Below are 25,494 nucleotides of genomic sequence, written 5' to 3' on the forward strand. Positions count from 1 at the left end.
AGTAGAGGTTCTCAGCTTCATTTGATATTAATATTAATACCAAATTTTTTCTAAAAATTTGTAATTTCATCTTTTGAAATTGTCTTTAAACCTTAGAGTTTATGATTTCTTGGCCACACACAAAAAATGGGAGAGTAAAATAAACAAATAAATGCTATTTATAGATCTTATCAGATCTTAACGAATTTAGTTTATAAATAAAAATAAATGATACAGTCTGATAAGGTTAAATGCTTTTTAACTTAATCGTCTATTAGCAAAAGTAATGGAATTTTTATTTAATAATGAGGAAATCAGGAAGAATCTTGAATATGGGAAAGTATTCATTTATGTACTAACTTATTAGACAAGTTAATACTTGTACCTCTCCTTGTACTCAAAATAAAGTACTTGCTTATCTGATTATGAGCTTCAGACAACAAATGAAATCTTTCGAGTAATTGATATCAAAACATCAAAACATTAGTGATCATGATCATTTCATATCATACATCTGTAAAGAGTATATTTAAAATGTTTCATTGGTTCAATATAAGGATTTAATTGAAAAGAGCGTTTATTTTGAATTTAACAGCAATTCTTATATATTTATGCTATTTAATGACAAACTGTTTGCTTAAAGAGGCTTTGTAGATGGGCTAAGATCAAATATGATCTGAAATACATACAGTTTAGAGAACAAATTTATTTATGTTTATATAGAATAGGTTTTGTACAAAAAAAAAAAAATTATCGAATAGACACAGAAAATGATTCTAGGTCGATCGGTATACTTTATGTTGAGAGTATGATCAATATATTAAAATATTTTAAACATCAGCACAAACGAATAACACGATCCAGTATTAGTATTAGTGTAGAGTGTAAAGAGATCATAGCGGAAAATTTAAAATATTATTTGTGATACAGAGTATGTAACTTCAATATATGTGGTTTGCTGCGAAATAATAATTTTACGATATTTGTATCATTCAACAATCAATAAATTTATCAATTTTAATTGCAATTTTTAGAGCTTAAAAAGTAAAATAAATAAATAAATTTTTTAAAAATAGAATAAAATATAATTATTTATATTTACTTTGTTACATTGAATTTTAGATCTTAAAATAAAAACATCTTCTATATATTTATTTTATTTATCTCCAATGAAGTAAATTTGTTTATTTTGCATTTAATTAAGTTTATATTTTATTTATTTGTGTTATCGATGATTTACTGCAGTGCTAATTGAATTCAAGTCAAGGAAAATCAAAATATTCTAGAGCTCTTGAAAACGTTGTCTTCTTGCAGAATATTCAATATTTATACAATAAATCTGTAAAAATAAATATGAAGTCCAATTGCTCAGTATCTGTAGAATTAAATATATGTCTAGTATCTGTTTAATCTATTAAAATATGACCACGCTTTGGAAAGCATTGATCTCAGTCATGATGATTTATATAAGCTAAGGTGGACTGAAGATTTTATTATGTTACAGAGAATGCATTTCATTTACAAAATGGTTAAATTTGTGCTTGATTGACAATTGATCCACACATGTACATTTCTCCAAACAGACAATAGAATTGAGCAATTGCAATTGTTTATCTATTCTTAATTAAGTTTAATGTTTTCTTTGCAAATATAGAAAAATAACAATGTAATAATAAATATAAATGTATGCATATATGGATGAATACGCCAATGAAGTTGACAAAAGAAAACCAAATTTTTTTTTGTATTAAAATAAAATTTGTTACTTTAACAGAAGCTGTAAACATAACTACAACATGCCACACAAAATGAATTTACTACATTTTATAATGGTGTTTAGTCTAACTACGTTCACTTTAAAGGACAACTAGTTGTATACAATTTTATTGTTTCATTTCAATCATGTTAAAACAATATTTCTGATATCTACATACATTTATCAATAACAAAAGCTAAAATAAAATATACTTACTACATGTTCTTCTAATGTATCGAACATTGAACTTTTCCACTGCAACTACTAATGCAATTCTGGAGATAAAACATAGAAAATAATTTTAAAGAAAACATGATATAAATACATATGTATAATATGTATGTGCCTTGCGGCCACCGAAAGCACAAACAACAAAAACACGAAAAACGTGAGATGCACAAAAAATTTGGATTATAATGACTGCGAAACATGTGACATACATATGTATGTTGAACAAATAAGAAATGCAGTGTTATCAATGACATATACATATGTATATCGTTCATTTACTACAAGACTGTTATAATCCAAAATTCAGGTTTTTTCTTGTAGTAAATGATCAAATTCAAAAACAAGTAAAAAAGTATAGTCGGCCGACCATACTATATCCTACACCAGTTATGAGTATATCTAAAATGTGTATTATTTTTAATAAAGCATTTATGTTGAATTTTGATGGAGGAAATATACGGGGGATAGGGTCAATTATGAACCGATCCCAACCGAAATTTGGTAGAGGGATTTTTGTTGACATTAAAGTTTATCATACAGAATTTCATTGAAATACAGAGGTAGACTCACAAGGGCGCTAGGATTAAATAAGGGCCGCTCATTACGAAATTTTGCAGTATTATTTATGCTTGTATAAAACGTAGTTGTGCCTATTTTTGTAGGGATATTAGAATAGTTAACATAATTATAAGCTTCAAATCCCAATTAAGGGGGTCCGGTTATGTGGGGGCTAGGTGAAATAATCGACAGATATCAGCCAAAATCAATAGGGTTCGTCCTTGGGTCAAAAGTGATGTGTGTAACAAATTCTCTCCAATTATCTTCAAAATTGCGACTTGTAGTTTGATTACAAGGTTTACATGGACAAACAGACAGACAGATGGACGGATTGACATGACTTAATCGACTTAGAAAATGATTCTGAGCCGATTGATATACTTCAAGGTGGGTATAGGACCATTAATTAGCTCTGAGCAATATTTAAAACTACAATAACAAACAACATAAACTAGACCGACACAAGACAAAGATTATTTCTTACAGATGATGGTACATGTAAGTCAATTGATGATAATGTATAAATATATATGATAATGCTTATTACTTAAATACAAACATTTTTAAGCCGATTGTTTCTAATATATTTTTAAAATAACTAAATAATTTCTTTAAATTTAAATTTCATTCATAGTTTAGACTTTTTAATTATATTGAGATATCATTAATGGAATATTCTTCAGGCTCGAGTTCGTGTCCCACTTGGCGATAAGTTATTTTCCAAATTGTAATGATATTTTTAATTATAAGAATACTGAAAATTTAATTTTTTGGACACACCAGCAGAATGGCTCGCTACGGCTCCTCATCAGCAATCTTCTTGTGCCATATGCTATGTCACTTGTAAACATCATCTATTTAACTTACAAGTTTTGAAGAAATGGAATATGGGAATTTTACTTTATTGAGTTAGATCGAAGTTTCGGAGCTTTTTCAGTGTTGTATTCTTATTTATCATTACTCTTTGTCGCTGCTTTATCCCACTGTCAGTTAGCAATTAAGCAACACTTTTTGTTTTTGTATGTTTTGTGCATTAAACATGTGCCAGTGTGTTTTGATTAATGAGATTATTGAGCCTGAAGAATATTCAATTAATAATATTAATATCACAGTTCGAAGAAAACAATAATCTTGATATTGTATTGAAATTTTAAACTTAAATTTTATTTTCAATTAAAATTTTAATTTCTTTCTGTTAACGGGATTAAGTGTATTCACCTCGTTGATTTCAATATTCAATTGAATTGCTATATAGAATATTTTCGAATAGTTGTACAAACATATATACATATATCATACAGTTCATTTGTTATATATATTTTAAATTTTCCATTTCCATCTCATTACACAGAAAAAATTATCGGTAGTTTATTTTCAATTAACATGTTTTTCTCTTTCTTTAATTTTAATTTAAACAATTTTTTATTTCTCTTGATTATCTCATTGTTTAAAACCTAAGTTTACAAATTTGATTAAATTTTTAATTGATTCAATTAGTTTTTTATTTGATTGAAAAAAATTTTCTGGCCAACTTTTCTATTTTAGCTTTTTTTAAATATTTTATTTTGATTTCTTATGCTAACAATGTTTATAATTCTTAAATAGTCAATAAGATTTTAGGCATATAATATTCAAGTTTCTTGAAAATTTATAAAACACTTTATATGTTCAAATTTGATAATAAAGTGATATTTTTTGTAAATGCTCAACGCATTGTTTAAGGGTAAAGTATTCCCTTAACATTGTGAGTAATCAATTAATAATTTGATTGTTTTAATCATCAACTTAATTGGTTTTTCATAAATTTTCTACCAAACAAACTAATTCATTTGATTAATAAATTAATAAAAAATTAGATATTATTTTTATTAAATATTTAATTTATACAATTAATGAATTAATCAATTTTAAATTTTGCCTCAATTATCGATATTAATTGTTCAGATTAATTCGTTATTTGAAAAAAAAAGTATGTTTTATAATTTTTTTACAAATTTGATAATTGATATCATCATTTTGGTGATAGGTGCAAAACTTGCTTGATACAATTATTTTGATAATTGAAACATATTTGCAGTTTTTTCTGTGTATTGAAAGGTTCCAATGTTTGGTGGTTCTGTGGCAACATGTTTGTTAGTTAACCGCTCCTTATTTTGTATCACTATTTTCAATGGAGTAAAATTTATATATCGTCACCTGAAACGCAAACGGCCCTAACTAACCAAAAATTCAATCGATTTTATTGTTGATTATAAGGTATTGCATCAAAACAAATGTCCACACAAAAAATTGGACTCCTCCGACCAAAATTAGCGATTCTATTGACAAAAAACAAAAGGCCCTATCTACAAAAACATTTAAATATTAAAGGTAACAAGTTAGAGTGCTATATTCGGCTGAGCCGAATCTTAAATACCCTCCACCAGCTACTTTTATATTAATACTTTTCTAATTGATCAAATATTTGTAGAAATAAGTTTTCTCATGTCTTAAATAGAAAAACCCCAAGATTTAAACAGCTTAAATCTGTTACAATTCCAAGATTTATTGAACATTACAAACCCCATTTTCTTTTATATTTGTATAGCGCCCTAAGATATGCTTTAACGATATTTAATAATGTGCATGTATGCATGTATGTGAAAGATTAAAGGATTTTCAAAATACATATATAATTTTGTTCTACATAAATTGATAATGCAACTAGTTAAATACGGTTAAATTGCTTTTAGGGGCAGGACCTAGTATGGGAGATATGACCAATTATAGACCGATCGTAAAAAATTCTTTAAGCTAAATTTCTGTACATAAAAGCTATATTTCAGTCAAATTTTGTATCTATATCGTAATTTAGTAATAAGAAATGTGTGTTCAAGTGATTTTCTGAAGTCGGCACCCATGTTATGAACCGATCGTGAAAAAATCTTGAAAATAATTTTTGTATACAAAACTAATATTTGTGCCAAATTTTGAAGCAATATCTTTATTTGGTAATGAGTAATGTGCGTTTAAGAGATTTTCGTAAAAGGACCTTGTATGGGAGCTATGACCAATTATGTATATAAATACAAAATTTCAAATTCTGTATCTATATCATTATTTTGCAATGAATATTGTGCATTTAAGTGATTTTCTGGAGGGGACCTAGTATGAGAGCTTTGACCAAATATAGACCGATTGCAAAACAATTTTATAGTGTAATTTATGTATATAAGAGCAATATTTGTGCTAAATGTATATATATCAATATTTTGTAATGAGTTATGTGCGTTTAAGTGATTTTCGGGACGGGACCTTGTATGCGAGCTATGACCAATTATGGACCGATCGGAAAAAAATTCCATAGTAATATTTCTATATGTGAGAGCAATACTTGTATCAAACTTTATATGGATATTTTAATTTAGTAATGTATATGGGTATTTCAATTTAGTAATGAGTTATGTGTGTTTAAGTGATTTACGGGAGGGGACCTTGTATGGGAACTATGACCAATTATGGCCCGATCGGAAAAAAATTTCATAGCAATATTTCTATATATGTGAGCAATACTTGCACCAAATTTTATATGGATATCTTGATTTAGTAATGAGTTATGTGCGTTTAAGTGATTATCGGGAGGGGTCCATGTATGTGAGCTATGACCAATTATGGACCGATCGGAAAAAAATTTCACAGTAATATTTCTGTGCATATGAGCAATACTTGTACCAAATGTTGTATGGGAGCTATGACCAATTATGGACCGATCGGAAAAAACTTTCACAGTAATATTTCTGTACATATGAGCAATACTTATTCCAAATTTTATATGGATATCTTAATTTAGTAATGAGTTATGCGCGTTTAAGTGATTTTCGGGAGGGGACCTTGTATGGGAGCTAAGTCCAATTATGGACCGATCCAAACAATTTTTTCTCTAAATGAATTGTATTAACATAAGATTTTAATTTATAAAATTTTGTGAAGATATCAACATTCTGACGGAAGTTATTAACAAAAAACTCATTTTCCGGAAATAAGTACTTTTGTATGGGAGGTATATGAAATTATGGACCGATGCTGGCAATTTTCAGCAGGAATAAATATCTTGTGTAGAGACAAATGTATGATGACTTTCATGAAATTATCTTGCATAGCTTTCGAGAAAATTACATCAGAATGTGTAAAAAATGCTTATTTTTACGAGGTTGTTTTAAATTTTGATTTATAACTTTTCCCGATGTGAACCGATTTTGCTCATTTTCAATACCAAACTGTACCGGATAATAATGAATGTTTTGGGTGAATTTGGTTAAATTATATTGTTTCGTTTTAACGTGAGCGTGTTTTACACAGACAGACAGACAGACAGACAGACAGACGGACGGACGGACAGACGGACATAGCTAAATCGACTCAGAATTTGATAAGGACCCAGAATATATATACTTTGTTGGGTCTCAGATGAATATTTCTTGGTGTTACACACGGAATGACAAAGTTATATATACCCTCTATCACCACTGATGGTGGTGGAGGGTATAAAAAGTTCAATTTATACATTTTCATATACGCCATTGTCAACTATCATAACAACTGATAGGTTTCACGTTTAAAGAATTTGTTAATTTACTATAAGTAAATCGTTTTGATAGAAACAAACTTTTCAATTTAAATAGCTTTTTGCTTCTCCTGTAAAATTTTAAAAATGTTAGATAGGGCCGTTTGCGTTTTAGGTGACGATATACAAACATCACATTTTCCCTAAATTTCTTTGTAAAATATTTGTTTGTTTGTTTGTTTGTATAGATAGATTTTTGCCCAGAAAATGTTGGATATTTTTATTTTTTTAATGCTACGATAATACTTTATTACTGAAGATGATTTGAAGTATATTATATTTCGTATATATTTCTTATTTAAATTCTGCCTTTTAAATTAAAAACAAAATATATTTCGTCTTTCTCTTGTCTACACAAATATTTATGTATATTACAGCTGTTAATGTTGTTGTTAATACAAACATTTGCTGCATTACGGATCAGAATCAGAACAAATATAGATTTTGTTGTTTTGTCCTATAGACAAAACAACAGTAACTGCAGCAGTAACCACAATACAAAATAACTTATATTTTTTGTAGGTCTGTTTATGGTATTAAGTTTGTCATTTAAAACAAAACTTACATACGTATTGTTAATATATTTTTTATATTTTATACTATTAACTGAGTGCTTTACGAGAATGTTTTATTACTGTGTTTTAAACTTTTAAATCCTTTTAAAGATGAAAATATAATCATATAATGAACAAAAAATGACGATTGTATAATTTGAAGAAAACACCTGTATATGTATGTACTTTCAAAAGAAAAATGTAGAACATTTTAATGCAATTTTTTCCATTCTTCTTCATTTTAATTAAAATATTACACACTAGAAGGTAAATATAAAGGTCTATTTTGAGTAATTTTAAGATTAGACAATAAATGTACAAGGATGAAAAAGATATAGAAATGCTAATGTACATATGTTCTTTTTACATTATGTTTTAAGTCTTCTAATTAGTTAGTAACTTATATAACAGTTTCATCTAAAGTAAGACTGAAAAGGTCAAAAATTTTTGTTTGTATTAATTTTATATGTTCTGGAGGATTTTAAAAATATGAATAAGAAAATACCTAAAAGCTAAAGAAGTTTGATACTTTCATCCTTTTTTACTATTGGTTGAGAAAGTGAAATTTGCAAATATTTTCGTCAAATCGTTTAGAAGAAGTAGATTATCTCCAAAAAGAAACTAACATATTTTTTACATATTTTAAACCGCAATTATACTAATAACAATGTCACTTGAAGGACACCAGAGTAATGGACATATTCTTTTGAAAAATATATTTTAATCTTGGAAGAGTAATTCATATCAATGAGATTTTCATGTACACTGGGAGTCTTTAGCAGCAATCTAATGATTGCGAACTGTGGACTATTTTACTAAAAGTTAAATTATTTGAGATCTCCTCATTGTCCCATACTGAAATTTTTATATCTTGTTGACTACAGTCATATCAATGAGATTTTCATGTAAACTGGGAGTCTTCAGTAGCAATCTAATGATTGCGAACTTGCATATTCGTAGATGCAATCGTTAGTTAAAGTATTAAGTTCGAAATGTGATGAGTTTTACAAGGTAGCAATTATTGCAATAAGCTCCTCGCTATCGTTTAATGTTCTTTTGACTCTCTTGTGATCTAAACGATTGTAATCTCTTTTGCTTTGTGAAATGCTTTTTGAATCATAAGCCTTAACTAAAGTATTTCACTGGTAATTCCTTGCTGTATATTTTTCCAAATAAAGTGCTTAAAGTACATGGTTTTTTGGTCAAAACAAAAAAATAAAATAAATCGAAGAATCGCATTTACACTTCTTATCAGATTTTCTTTAAAGATTTAATTCATTTTGAACTTGTAGACTGTTATTAAAAGGTAGGCGTTTTTTCTTTAACAATAACAAAATAAAGAAAATATTTTCTTTTTGAACGATAAAACTTTTGCTTATGTTATTGAACAGCTTAATATGTACTTATTCTTCGCCTGCCACAATCATTAATCACCGTTAATAATACAAGTTAAAAATGACAAGTATTTATACTAGAATCAAGGTAAGAGCCAATACATAATTGCTACAAAAGTTTAAAATTTTAATCTGTATTTCCTAATCTTTGGAGCTACCATTCAATGGTCAACAGTCTGAATACGGAAAATATACATATTCACAAAGTTCTCAATGACTCTAATAAACTATTTATATTAATCGTTTGAAAATGTGTATGTCAACACGGCGTATGAGTCTTTTAAACGAAATTTATTAAGTATTCGTTGTAAACCATAGTGCGTATGTACGTACATACATATATCAAGACTTTAACTTTAACATTCGGGATACGACTGTTAGACATTTTAAATAAAAATCACGTTTTAGCATTTATAATTTAAAACATTTTTAATGATGTGTATATTCAAAAGTACCTTAAAATAAACAATACATTTGCAAGTTCATTATAAAAACAGGACATTAAAATAAAAGGATTAAATGTTTGTTTAATGGAATCACCTACTTATATATTTGTATTCTACCACAGAAAATTAGAACATTTATTAATTTGTACACAGATCACGTACTTTAAAACACAAAAAACACTCATTTCATTTATTTCCTTTAAACACGCAAAAAGCTTCCATCGACAAAGAAATCTGCCAAAAATAAAAATGAGAAACATTTAAACTTTATTCCCAAAGTTTATAATAAATTCTAAACGTTTCACCAATTGCTGCAAATGTTGCTTGTATTTTGCCAACAAGTGACGAAAAGAACAACAAGGACAGACTCCGTATCAGAACATTGCATTGTTTTTTATAGCAAAAGTACTACAATTGCTTTAGAACAAAACTTGCAAATGATGTACATTTCTTGTGTTTTGTGGGTACGGATATTATTGGCGAGGTTTTAAAACAAAACCTCAGATAGTTGTTGTAGATAGCACGGCTATGCTGTAACTTTTCTTTTTGTTCTGCTTCATCTTTGCTAAAATTAGATATGATAGAAATTATCATCTGAGGATGAAGAGTCGAAACCCTCACCCATTTTAAAGGGCTCACATTATTTGGAATATATTCTTCTCTTTCACCTCGATTACAGGATTAAAATTTCATGTTGTTTCGATAGCAGAATTACTCTGTCTAAAAAATGGTTATTTTTGCATTTTCTATTGTTTGTTTTCGTTTGTTGGCGGCTAGGTCATGGAGTAAATCATCCACATTCAAGATCTTCAAATGTAAGTTAATTATCCATTTATGTATTTTAATTGTGCAAAAAAGACTAAAAATTATAGTGTTGGACAAAATGGTTTTGTGTATATTCGACGCGTTACTCAGTAGTTTATTTTCAATTAACATGTTTTTCTCTTTCTTTAATTTTAATTTAAGCAATTTTTTATTTGTCTTAATTATCTCGTTGTTTAAAACCTAAGTTTACAAATAGGATTAAAGTTTTAATTGATTCAATTAGTTTTTTAATTGATTCAATTAGTTTTTTAATTGATTAAAAAAAATTTTCTGGCCAACTTTTCTATTTTAGTTTTTTTAATATTTTATTTTAATTTCTTATGCTAGCAATGTTTATAATTGTTAAATAGTCAATAAGATTTTAGGCACATAATATTCAAGTTTCTTGACAATTTATAAAACACTTTATATGTTCAAATTTGATAATAAAGTGATATTTTTTGTAAATGCTCAACGCATTGTTAAAGTTCAAGCATTCCTTTAACATTGTGAGTAATCAGTTAATAATTTGATTGTTTTAATCATCAACTTAATTGGCTTTTAATACATTTTCTACCAAACAAACTAATTCATTTGATTAATAAATTAATAAAAATTAGATTTTATTTTTATTAAATATTTAATTTATACAATTAATGAATTAATCAATTTAAAATTTTGTCTCAATTATTAATATTAATTGTTCTGATTAATTCGTTATTTGGAAAAAAAAGTATTTTTTTTTAATTTTTTTACAAATTTGATAATTGATATCATCATTTTGGTGATAGGTGCAAAACTTGCTTGATACAATTATTTTGATAATTTAAACATATTTTTAGTTTTTTCTGTGTATTTACAAAATTTCCAAGCTATTGCTTAAAAAGCATCCAGTAACCACTTTAATTTGGCAACGCAGCTGAAGTGGCAATCAAGATACATAATCGACCTATTAATTTATTTCTCCGAGGAGAGTCCACCATTCCGCTAAAAAAATAATCGTTCTACTGGAGCAGAAGAAGGCAAAGGCTTTTTAAATTTTAAAAATATTTGCCTCATTTGTAGATATTTGTTGAGGCTAAAAATACTGGAAATCCTTCGAACAAGTTTTTACGGGAAATCCTTTGAACAAGTTTTGGAATTCAGGGGTTTCAATCATTTCTTTTTAAAGCATGAAATGTTGTTGGGGTAACTCAATAGATGTATCTTTCGAAAAATTTAATCATTTATTGTCTTACAAATTCTTTAAATTTCATTTAAAAAAAATTAGTGCAAAGAAAATTATTGCAGCCTTTTGTTAGTGACTGTTCAAATTTTTAACTATTTGAGTGTAGTGATTTTTTCCACAATACCACTCAATTGAGTCATAGTTAGAGTGCTATATTCTGCTATGCCGAATCTTAAATACCCTCCACCAGCAAACTACTTTTTATTGAAACCCATCTAACTATCTAATTTTTAGATAACTTGCCAAAATTTTTGTCGAACTAATTTTGATTAGGTCCAGAAAAATGTATATTAATACGCCAGTTCGAAAACATTTTAATAGAATGATATATCTATACACAGAATATGGGAGTTGTGACCAATAATGGACCGATCCGTAAAAAATTTGGTAGAATGATTTGTATGACACAAAACATATTCAACTCAAATTTTATCACAATAGCTTTATTCATCAATGAAATATGTGCGTTTAGGTGATTTTCGGAATAGGACCTTATATGGGAGCTATGAGCAATTGTGGACCGACTAAGATCTACGTTGACAGTATGATTTCTGTTCATATTATGTTTACATGTACAAAATTTCGTGTTGATACCGATATATTTGTGGGAGTTATTAACGATAAACTAATTTCCGGGAATATATACCTTTGTAGGGGGGCTATGGGAAATATTGGATCGATTGTAAAGATTTTGAACATAATTGATCACTACTCTGAAAAAATAATGTATGACAAAAGTCATCGCAATATATTTGGTAGTTTCTGAGAAAACTTCAAAAGAATTATGAAAAAAACGTAATTTTTTTCGAGGTAGTCTGAAATTTTTACTCATAACTTTTCACGTTGTGAACCGATTTCGCTGATTTCAATACCAAACTGCTTAGGATAATAATAAATATTTTGGGTGAATTTGGTTTATTTCCTTTGCTTAGTTTTAACGTGAGCGTGTTCTACACAGACAGACAGACGGACAGACGGACATAGCTAAATCGACTCAGAATTTGATAAAGACCCAGAATATATATACATTTTTGGGTCTTAGATGAATATTTCTTGGTGTTACACACGGAACGACAAACTTATATATACCCTCTATCACCACTGATGGTGGTGGAGGGTATAAAAATATTAGTGCTAAAAATATAAGCTTCACTATCACTAAGAAATGTGTAAAGTGTAAGATTTAGATAATATAAAATTTTGGAAAAAACTTTATTTTGAGTCACACTCAATGCATATGATCGCCCAGAATATTTGTATAAGAATGAAAATATTATGACTTTTAAAGACATTTGAATTGTTATATTTACTTTCATTTATCTCCTGGATAATAATGTATTTTATTGAAGGTGCTAGAGTGTCAACATGACTTTTTTTAAAAAATACACAAAATTTGGAAACAATGTCACCGTAGAAATAAAACAAAAAATCAAAAAGTTAATAAATAACTTGAAAATAGACAAATTGTTATTTTGTTAAGTTTAAGCTAAGTTTTATTAACAAACGTTATGTATAAGGAAATTACACTGGTCGACCACATTTACAGGTATTGAGTTGCGTTGAGTTGTTTTTTCAAGGTAAATGTATTGTACAAACAGAAGCTAAAGTTGTTAGAATTTGTTTAAATACAAAAATAATTAGTGAAATCCTATAGCAAGTTTTGCACCTATCACCAAAATGATGATATCAATTATCAAATTTGTAAAAAAATTAAAAAAAATACTTTTTTTCCAAATAACGAATTAATCAGAACAATTAATATCAATAATTGAGACAAAATTTAAAATTGATTAATTCATTAATTGTATAAATTAAATATTTAATAAAAATAAAATCTAATTTTTATTAATTTATTAATCAAATGAATTAGTTTGTTTGGTAGAAAATGTATTATAAACCAATTAAATTGATGATTAAAACAATCAAATTATTAATTGATTACTCACAATGTTAAAGGAATGCTTGACCTTTAACAATGCGTTGAGCATTTACAAAAAATATAACTTTATTATCAAATTTGAACATATAAAGTGTTTTATAAATTGTCAAGAAACTTGAATATTATATGCCTAAAATCGTATTGACTATTTAAGAATTATAAACATTGTTAGCATAAGAAATCAAAATAAAATATTAAAAAAAACTAAAATAGAAATGTTGGCCAGAAAATTTTTTCAATCAATTAAAAAACTAATTGAATCAATTAAAAATTTAATCAAATTTGTAAGCTTAGGTTTTAAACAAGGAGATAATTAAGACAAATAAAAAATTGCTTCAATTAAAATTAAAGAAAGAGAAAAACATGTTAATTGAAAATAAACTACTGATAATTTTTTCTGTGTACTTAAACTGGTGCAGACATGGAATATATTATATACTTACATGTGTATTAATGATTGTTAGCTCACATACAACCCATAAAACTTTTAAAACCACTAAAGTTTTTCTTGCTTTTATTTTCTCTACTTGTTCTGTTTCATGTTCTGTTTAATGATTGTGTCTTTTCAAAATGTAAATCCTTCTAAAGTTGAAAATTTAATCATATAATAAGTAAAACTCGTGACAGAAGAGACAAGGAAGTAAATAAGCACCTGTATATAATTTCAATAGCAGACATAAAACATTTTTATTTACTTGAAACAAATATAACAGAGATTCTAAACATATTTATTTTGTATACTATCCACCAGAATCATTAGTGATGGAGTTTGTAACACCAAGAAATATTCATCTGAATATGCATCATTTAAGAACGATCGACTCGTAAGTGTTGGGATGTTTTGACCTTTGTCTGTTTTATCTCAAATGGCCTGGAGCTTTCTAGAAAATTGGCAGAGGTATACCAGCAAGTAAATTAAACATAAAATATTTTTTCTTGTTAGTTTCTGTTAATAAAGTGCAATTTGCTATTTTTATTCTATTTCTATTTTTCTTTAAGTATTTATGTTTGAGCCTTGAAATTGAAAATGGTGGTTAAATGATGGACCTTTAAGCAATTTTGATAATAATTTTCATAAATTTGATTTGTTTTAAATGGCACTACAAAAAAATAGTTATTTTCAACTAATTGTTTTTACAAATTCGATTCAATACAGTCTGCAATAAGATCTTATTAAAACAAATGAAATTTATGAAAATTATTATCAAAATTGCATAAAGGTCCATCATTTAACCACCATTTTCAATTTCAAGGCTCAAACATAAATACTTAAAGAAGAATAGAAATAGAATAAAATTGCTGCTTTTCTTTTCATAAATGACTTGATTAAAAAGTTAGCAAATTGCACTTTATTAACAGAAACTAACAAGAAAAAAGATTTTATGTTTAAAAAATTTTTCAAAATTTATCGTTATTCGCTAAAAAAAAGTAAGATGGCATAAGTACTTCTTGATAATTGAAAATAAATTAATTTGAAGGACAGAGAAATCAATTTCTTCATATGTGACACACATACCCAAAAAGTATTTTTCCAACAATTCCTGATAAACATACATAAGTAAAAATTTAAGAGGCGTGAGATTCCATAATGTACTTGAAAAACATTTTAACAAATCCTTTTCATATTTTTCATCTTAAGATAATGAATATAAATGAAATGTATGTTTTAAAGGATTCAGTAAATCATTACGTTATTTCAAGAAAGGTGATGAAATATCTTTTACTTTATTTTATTTTACATGTAAAGGAAAAAATTCTGAATAAATTTAATGAAAATCCGACTTTGGTATATTCGAAGATTGCAAGTCTTACTATATCATAAGAAAATATGAAGAATATTTGAGTCTTAGAGAAACGTACAGTTTTGGGCTGTGTATAAAGAGAAAGACATAATATCAGTGTTAAACATATGTATAACACCCCGAAGAAAAGATCTACTACCATTGTTTGGTATATTAATATACTTATAATGTGTGCTGCCGTTAAGTTAGTAGTTAGTATTTTAGTCTGTCAGACCATAGGTCCTGGGTTTGATACTTAACATAGACACTGACAAAGCAGGGCACAGTACACCAGATGGATGTCGAGATGTATTTCTTTGGATTTGATGTTACAAAAATAGATTAATTCTCCATATACATATATTATTTTTATCGAATTTCATTGTGAAACTGATACTTATAAGTGAGTTATGAACGTACAAGTTATTTTCTAATAGATATTGTGTATGAGGGCTTGGGTTATTACTGTTAGGGCTTATAAGTATAATACATAGTTGTGCCGATTTTGGTTATACTTTGTTTGGTTACTAGTATATTTAATCTAATTATGAGATCCATAGTCCTATTTAGTGGATTTGGTTGTATAAGGTTGTATAAGGAGAAATAATATGGCGATTTCAATAAAGGTATATCCATGCTACCTTTTCAACTATAGTGGTGTAGAGTAGAGTCATATGCCTATCTATTGCTTTTTTATGTTTTTAACATAGACGCCATTTCTTGTATATTTACTAGGGTGATCGATTATTCGACATTTTCCAAAAACCGGTTTTCGAATAGTTCGAATAGTTGACATTTAAAAAAAACCGTTTAACCGGTTAACCGGTTTTTCATTATAAATAAAAAAAAATATTTTAATTTGAAAAACTTAATGTTTATGTTTCAATTTGATTAATAAAACATGGCCAGAAATGATTTTTAACAGTTTAAAAGATTATAACTATAGATCTAGTCGTCTGATTTACATTATTTCATTAATATAAAAAAATTAGGAAAAAAGTGGGACACTTCTGTTAAACATAAGGTACTATGTAATCCTAGCTTATTTCAAAAACCCTGTGTAGGACAACACTTCCATAAAATTTCAGCCGTAAATTAATTATTGTAAATTGAATATAATCTTAAGATTGATAAAATTTTATCAAACAGTTATCAATTTTACAAATAAATTTTTTTAATTAATTAGGAAAATCAAAAAGTTTAACCAAAGGAGCTTTAGAAAAATATACGCTAGTTCCTCAACTCAACTAATTTTAAAATTTAGCTGTATTATTATTTACTTAAAAAATTCATTTAAATAATCTTTGAATACAATGCAAATAAAAGTATTCGAAACCGGTTTTTAAAAAGTGAAAAAACCGGGTTATTCGATATTCGAAAAATCAACATTAAGAAAAAACCGACACTGGTAAAGCAGAAAAAACCGGTTTTAAAACCGGTTGAAAAATCGAGTCGATCACCTAATATTTACCAACAAGTTCGGCAACTCGTTTTTGTGTAAAATTAATGGTAGCACCATACCTACATACACATATATCCAGCAGGTAAAAATGGAACAACAGGATGAAAAACAAACACAAATAAATCACTGCAGCTTTTCGAAATCATAGCAGTAATACTTAACATCACACATTAACACTGCAGCACAAAAAACGCAAAATAGCCTGATATACATAGCTTTGAATCAAAATTTTGTGAATAACCAATCTATCTATATATATAAAATTCTAACGTTACTGACTGACTGACTGACTGACTGATTCACTGACTGATTCATCATCGCACAGCCTAAACGGTTGAAGCTAAAGAGCTGAAATTTGGACAGGAGGTTGGTCTCCCGCCAAATAGATCCACTAAGACGGGATTTTTGGAAATTCGAATGTTTAGGGGGTAAAAAAGGGTAAAAACGGGTAAATTCGGTAACCTTATATCTCCTAAACTAGAAAAGATACAAAAACAGTTTAAAGCTTATCGCCGTTCATTTAAAAAATAAACGGACAGGTGTCTGGTACTTTTTTAAAATTCGGCCCCTTTAGGGAATAAACGGGTAAAAACTGTATTTTGGTACCAAGTGATATTTTTTGGTACTTTTCATTCTCCAACTGGTCCTTTTTGAGTTTTCTATGATATTGAAATAGAAACATGAAATTAATAATAAAGGGACTTTTCGCTACTTTTTCGTTCTACACAGGTACTTTTTTGAGTTTTCTTTAAAATTAAACCTAGAAACATGAAATTAAGCATGTAGAGCTCGGAGTAAATGAGAATCTATAAAATGGGACTTTTTGGTACTTTTTCGTTCTTCAAAAGGTACTTTTTGAATCTTCTATAATATTGAACCTAGGAACATGAAATTAAACATGTAGAGACCGGAGTAAATGAGAATCTATAAAAGGGGACTTTTTGGTACTTTTTCGTCCTTCGACTGGTACTTTTTGAGTGAAATTAAGTATGTAGAGCCTGGATTAAGTGAGAACATATAAAAGGGGACTTTTTGGAACTTTTTCGTTCTTCAAAAGGTACTTTTTGGATTTTTGTATAATATTGAACGTAGAAACGTGAAATTAAGCATGTAGAGCCCGGATTAAGTGAGGACCTATAAAAGGGGACTTTTTGGCACTTTTTCGTTCTTTAAAAGGTACATTTTGAATTTTCTATAATATTGAACCTAGAAACATGAAATTAAGCGTTTAGAGCCTGCATTAAGTGAGAACCTATAAAAGGTACTTTTTGTGTTTTTTATAATATTGATCCTAGAAACATGAAATTAAGCATGTGGAGCCCGGAGTTAATTAGAATCTATAAAAGCAATCAGGGACTTGAGTGAATGAAAATTTAAACTGGAATATTTTCTGGTACTTTTTGAATTTTGTATAGTATTGAACTTAGGAACATGAAATTAAATAAAATAGGTTTTTTGGTACTTTTTCGTACTTCACTGGTACTGGTACTTTTAGAGCTTTCTAAAATATTGAATATATAAACATAAAATTAAACACGCAATATCCCAATTGAACGAAAATTGAAAAAGAATACTCCGGTTCTTTTTTGTTCTTTTACTAATACTTTTCGAATTTTCTATAATATTGAACCTAAAAACATAAAATTGGACATGTAGCTAACTGATTGTATAAAAATCTTTATGCGATTTTTTTGGTTTCTGGTTGAAAATTAAACATGCGTCATCCTGATTTAATGAAAATATATAAAAAGGCACTGTCTGGTACTTTTTCGTTCTTCAACTGTTTTTTTTAATTTTCTGTAATATTGAGACTAGAATCATAAAATCAAACTTAAAGAGTTCTCTAAAAAGGGAATTTTTGATATTGCAGATATATATACATTTACATTAATGATATTTATTTTATTCCATTACGATGAGGGTAGCGAAGCACACTGGGTATAGCTAGTTATATATAAAAACAAAATTTCAAAATTCTGTAACTATATCATTATTTGGTAATGAATATTGTGCATTTAAGTGATTTTCTGGAGGGGACCTAGTATGAGAGCTATGACCAAATATGGACCGATAGTAAAACAATTTTATAGTGTAATTTATGTATATAAGAGCAATAATTTTGCTAAATGTATGATATCAATATTTGGTAATGAATTATGTGCGTTTAAGTGATTTTCGGGAGGGAACCTTGTATGGGAGCTATGACCAAGGTTGGACTAATCGTGAAAAAATTTTGAAATAACATTTATGTGTACAAAAATAGTATTAATGCCAAATATTTTATGGGTATCACTATTTCCTACTGAGTTATGTGCCTTTAAGTGTTTTCTGAAAGGCACCTTGTATGGGAGCTATGACCAATTATGGACCGATAGGAAAACAATTTCACAGTAATATTTCTCTGTATATGAGCAATACTTCTGCCAAACTTTATAGTTAGTAATGAGTTATGAGCGTTTAAGTGGTTTTCGGGAGGGGACCTTGTATGGGAGCTATGACCAATTATGGACCGATCGGAAAAAACTTTCACAGTAATATTTCTGTGCATATGGGTAATTTTTATACCAAATTTTATATTGATATCTTAATTAAGTAATGATTTATGCGCGTTTAAGTGATTTTCGGGAGGGGACCTTGTATAGGAGCTATGACCAATTATGGACCGATCGGAAAAAATTTTCACCGTAATATTTCTATGCATGTGGGCAATTTTTATAACAAATTTTATATGGATATCTTAATTAAGTAGTGATTTATGTTCGTTTAAGTGATTTTCGGGATGGGACCTTGTATGGGAGCTATGACCAATTATGGACCGATCGGAAAAAACTTTCACAGTAATATTTCTGTGCATATGGGCAATACGTATACCAAATTTTATATGGATATCTTAATTTAGTAATGAGTTATGCGCGTTTAAGTGATTTTCGGGAGGGGACCTTGTATGGGAGCTATGACCAATTATGGACCGATCGGAAAAAACTTTCACAGTAACATTTCTGTGCATATGGGCAATACTTATACCAAATTTTATATGGATATCTTAATTTAGTAATGAGTTATGCACGTTTAAGTGATTTTCGGGAGGGGACCTTGTATGGGAGCTATGACCATTATGGACCGATCGGAAAAAACTTTCACAGTAATATTTCTATGCATATGGGCAATATTTATACCAAATTTTGTATGGATATCTTAATTTAGTAATGAGTTTTTCCAATTTAAGTGATTTTCGGGAGGGGACCTTGTATGGGAGCTATGACCAATTATGGACCGATCGGAAAAAATGTTCACCGTAATATTTCTATGCATGTGGGCAATTTTTATAACAAATTTTATATGGATATCTTAATTAAGTAGTGATTTATGTTCGTTTAAGTGATTTTCGGGATGGGACCTTGTATGGGAGCTATGACCAATTATGGACCGATCGGAAAAACTTTCACAGTAATATTTCTGTGCATATGGGCAATACTTATACCAAATTTTATATGGATATCTTAATTTAGTAATGAGTTATGCGCGTTTAAGTGATTTTCGGGAGGGGACCTTGTATGGGAGCTATGACCAATTATGGACCGATCGGAAAAAACTTTCACAGTAATATTTCTGTGCATATGGGCAATACTTATACCAAATTTTATATGGATATCTTAATTTAGTAATGAGTTATGCGCGTTTAAGTGATTTTCGGGAGGGGACCTTGTATGGGAGCTATGACCATTATGGACCGATCGGAAAAAAACTTTCACAGTAATATTTCTATGCATATGGGCAATATTTATACCAAATTTTGTATGGATATCTTAATTTAGTAATGAGTTTTTCGCATTTAAGTGATTTTCGGGAGGGGACCTTGTATGGGAGCTATGACCAATTATGGACCGATCGGAAAAAATTTTCACAGTAATATTTCTGTGTATATGGGCAATACTTATACCAAATTTTATATGGATATCTTAATTTAGTAATGAGTTATGCGCGTTTAAGTGATTTTCGCGATGGGACCTTGTATGGGAGCTATGACCAATTATGGACCGATCCGAAAAAACTTTCACAGTAATATTTCTGTGCATATGGGCAATACTTATACCAAATTTTATATGGATATCTTAATTTAGTAATGAGTTATGCGCGTTTAAGTGATTTTCGGGAGGGGACCTTGTATGGGAGCTATGACCATTATGGACCGATCGGAAAAAACTTTCACAGTAATATTTCTGTGCATATGGGCAATACTTATACCAAATTTTATATGGATATCTTAATTTAGTAATAGTTATGCGCGTTTAAGTGATTTTCGGGAGGGGACCTTGTATGGGAGCTATGACCAATTTTGAACCGATCGGAAAAAATTTTCACAGTAATATTTCTATGCATATGGGCAATACTTATACCAAATTTTATATGGATATCTTAATTTAGTAATGAGTTATGCGCGTTTAAGCGATTTTCGGGAGGGGACCTTGTATGGGAGCTATGACCATTATGGACCGATCGGAAAAAACTTTCACAGTAATATTTCTATGCATATGGGCAATATTTATACCAAATTTTGTATGGATATCTTAATTTAGTAATAGTTATGCGCGTTTAAGTGATTTTCGGGAGGGGACCTTGTATGGGAGCTATGACCAATTATGGACCGATCGGAAAAAATTTTCACAGTAATATTTCTGTGGATATGGGCAATACTTATACCAAATTTTATATGGATAGCTTAATTTAGTAATGAGTTATGCGCGTTTAAGTGATTTTCGGGAGGGGACCTTGTATGGGAGCTATGACCAATTATGGACCGATCGGAAAAAACTTTCACAGTAATATTTCTGTGCATATGGGCAATACTTATACCAAATTTTATATGGATATCTTAATTTAGTAATAGTTATGCGCGTTTAAGTGATTTTCGGGAGGGGACCTTGTATGGGAGCTATGACCAATTTTGAACCGATCGGAAAAAATTTTCACAGTAATATTTCTATGCATATGGGCAATACTTATACCAAATTTTATATGGATATCTTAATTAAGTAGTGATTTATGCGCGTTTAAGTGATTTTCGCGATGGGACCTTGTATGGGAGCTATGACCAATTATGGACCGACCCGAAAAAACTTTCACAGTAATATTTCTGTGCATATGGGCAATACTTATACCAAATTTTATATGGATATCTTAATTTAGTAATGAGTTATGCGCGTTTAAGTGATATTCGGGAGGGGACCTTGTATGGGAGCTATGACCAATTATGGACCGATCGGAAAAAACTTTCACAGTAATATTTCTGTGCATATGGGCATACTTATACCAAATTTTATATGGATATCTTAATTTAGTAATAGTTATGCGCGTTTAAGTGATTTTCGGGAGGGGACCTTGTATGGGAGCTATGACCAATTTTGAACCGATCGGAAAAAATTTTCACAGTAATATTTCTATGCATATGGGCAATACTTATACCAAATTTTATATGGATATCTTAATTTAGTAATGAGTTATGCGCGTTTAAGTGATTTTCGGGAGGGGACCTTGTATGGGAGCTATGTCCAATTATGGACCGATCCAGAAAATTTTTCTTTGAAAGAATTCTATTGACATGAGATTTTAATTTGTAAAATTTTGTGAAATGCTTATTTTTTTCGAGGTTGTTTTAAATTTTTACTCATAGCTTTTTACGTTGTGAACCGATTTTGCTGATTTTCAATACCAAACTGCTTAGGATAACAATAAATATTTTGGGTGAATTTGGTTGACTTCCTTTGCTTAGTTTTAACGTGAGCGTGTTTTACACAGACAGACAGACAGACGGACGGACGGACGGACAGACGGACATAGCTAAATCGACTCAGAATTTCATAAGGACCCAGAATATATATACTTTGTTGGGTCTCAGATGAATATTTCTTGGTGTTACACACGGAATGACAAAGTTATATATACCCTCTATCACCACTGATGGTGGTGGAGGGTATAAAAATTGTAGACAACCTCGAAAAAATTATGTTCTTCAGTTGTTTTCACAGAAACTATCAAAGATTATTCAATATTTTTATACCCACCATCAAAAAAAAATGGGGAGAATATTGGTTTTGTCATTCCGTTTTTAACACATCGAAATATTGCTTATAGACCCACAAAAGTATATATATTCTGGGCCCTTAATAAAGTCTAAGACGATCTAGATATGTCTGTCCGTCTGTCTGTCTGTTGAAAGCACGATAGAGTCCGAACGGAACGAGCTAGAGGATTGAAATTTTCCACAAATATTTTCTTTAGTTAAGGTTTGTTTGGTATTGAAAATGGGCAATATCGGTGGTAGTTTTCGGATAGCCCCCATACAAGTGGACCGCCGAAAACAGGTTCAACCTTTAACTGTTACTGTTTTAAAAGTAGGAGTATAGCTATGAAATTCGACACAAATTAGTTCAAGTGATACATAATCTCCCTACCAAATTTTATGAGGTTCGGTCTATAATTGACGCTACCCCCATATAAGGTTCCCTTCAGAAAATGTCTTTAACGCTCATTACTGGCTTAAAAATACGAGTATAGTGATTAAATTCGACACAATACAATAGAGCCACAATCTCTCTATCAAGTTTTATGCGGATAGGTCTATAGTTGACCCTACCCCCATATAAGGTCCCCTTCAAAAAATGACTTTAACGCTCATTACTTGCTTAAAAATACTAGTATAGCAATGAAATTTGACAAAATGAAGTCTGTTATGATCCAAAACCTCTCTACCTAATTTTATGTGGATCGGTCCATTATTGACCATACCCCCCATAAAGGTCCTCTTCAAAAAATGATTATGCAGTTCGACACACATAAGTTTCATGCGATCTAAAATCTCTTTATCAAGTTTTAAGTGGATAGGTCCATAGTTGACCCTTCACCCCATATAAGGTCCCCTACAAAAAAAAAAGACTTTAACGCTCATTACTGACTTAAAAATACTAGTATAGCAATGAAATTTGACACAATTAAGTCTCTTATGATCCAAAACCTCTCTACCAAGTTGTATGTGGATCGGTCCATCGGTACCCCCAGAGTGAAAGCGAAGCTTGATGCGAGATAACGCAAGCAAAAGTTTGTAGCGCAAAGCTTCGCATCGCAGAAATGTCTGTCAAATTGGTTCATAATTGGTGATGGCACCCTCTTCCGAAAATCACATAAACACACAAATTTCATTAACTAAAATAAGTACTAAAATTCGACATATACACACATCATTAAACTTTAATTTTCTTCTTTTTTCTGGTTTCGTCAGCGTTTCAGGTGTTTGCCAAGTACTTGGTTGCTTTAATTCAATGGATGAAATTTATTTGGGTGAACGCTACGGCTATCGTTTATATGCTGAAGATGGTTTCAATTATATTACAGGTGGTGGTGGCATTGCATTCTCATTGCCAGTGGTTAAACTTATTTTGCAGCATTGTTCGTGTCCTTCAGCTACGGCGCCTGATGATATGATTTTGGGCTCTTGTTTGCATTCACTTCAATTGAAAGCTTTACACTCGTCAAGGTTTCATCAGGTAAGTTTAAATTTGCATTCGTTCATTAATATTTTATTAAACTTTAATTTTTCTCATATAATAACTATACATTATTTTTCTCTCCATTAAAGGCTCGCCCTAATGACTATCCCTTGGAGTTACTGCAGCAAGAGCCGCCAGTTTCGTTTCACAAATTTTGGCAACTTGATCCAATTGAAGTCTACAGTGAATGGTTTGCCGCTGAGGAACATCAACTGTTAGCTAAGGAAAATCATGTACATGAAAATCTTATTGATTTGGATTATAGTTCCAAGAATCGTAAACTGTTAGCCAAAACGGAACACTTGAATTTAAATGAGATTCCTGTTTCCTTGGAATCTTCATTTTATCATTCCAAGGAACACCATGTTGATCTTTAATCAAGTGTTTTTTTGTTATCTATGTAAATAAATAAGAAGTAATATATTTTTCTAAATATAATCTTTTTCTTAAAAATTATGAAAAAGTGTCCCAAGGTGAGTTAGGATCTGAACAATAACTGGTATTTTTAAGCCAGTTATGAGGTTTAGAGTATGGGTGTTTACTTTCAAAAAGCTAGTGCTATGTAATGATAAAAAATGCTTCCTCTAATAATATAGATTTTTTCATAATAATATTTTGAATTCTAGAACTGAAATTTTCTGTTTTAAACATTTGTTTGTCACCGCATATTTACGTTCACAACTTCCACCATTAGCCATTTACAAATATGGTGGTCATATTTATGCCGCCATTTGGCCATTACTTTAATTTCAATATTATTTTTGTAAAGTAGACAAAATATAAAACTGCAACTAGTGATTATTTAAATGGCTGTGGCAAACAAGGTTTTAATGGAAATTACGTGCAGAGGAATGTTTATGTGTGTGGGCAACGTTTTAAAATTTGAATTTTTAAAGGAAATTATTTTTAAACAGAAGTTTAGGAAACAATTAAAAATAAAATTACATTTAAATATATGTTTTTATCTTAATTTTACTTTAAACTTATGACTCAATAACAGTACTTGCTGTGAGTAAAAAGTAACAAATAATCGTTATTGCTTTTAATTTGTCAACATTAAAAATTGCTATGTTCGGTTGCAACAGCAAACAACTCGCATTAAAGAATTAAAATTTATCCCAAATGCCATGAAACATACTATACTTACATATCATACATATTTATGGTTGGCATGAATAATATTGTTAATTTGTTACCAGCACTACATGCCGTATG

The 25,494-nt window shown here is 29.3% G+C and overlaps 1 protein-coding gene across 1 annotated transcript; it reads left to right on the plus strand.

Annotated features, from left to right (window-relative positions):
- The first annotated feature begins 24,008 nt into the window (after positions 1-24,008).
- Positions 24,009-24,716, plus strand: LOC119609600 (beta-1,3-glucosyltransferase-like). Its single transcript, XM_037964444.1, has 2 exons — positions 24,009-24,276; positions 24,369-24,716. The coding sequence occupies exons 1-2, from the start codon at positions 24,052-24,054 to the stop codon at positions 24,654-24,656; spliced, it is 513 nt and encodes a 170-aa protein (XP_037820372.1). The 5' UTR covers positions 24,009-24,051; the 3' UTR covers positions 24,657-24,716.
- The last annotated feature ends 778 nt before the right edge of the window (positions 24,717-25,494 follow it).

Source organism: Lucilia sericata, unplaced genomic scaffold (genome assembly GCF_015586225.1).
Source record: "Lucilia sericata isolate MDLA Ls3-8-SP2 unplaced genomic scaffold, ASM1558622v1 Contig001012F_arrow, whole genome shotgun sequence".
Classification (NCBI taxonomy): domain Eukaryota; kingdom Metazoa; phylum Arthropoda; class Insecta; order Diptera; family Calliphoridae; genus Lucilia; species Lucilia sericata.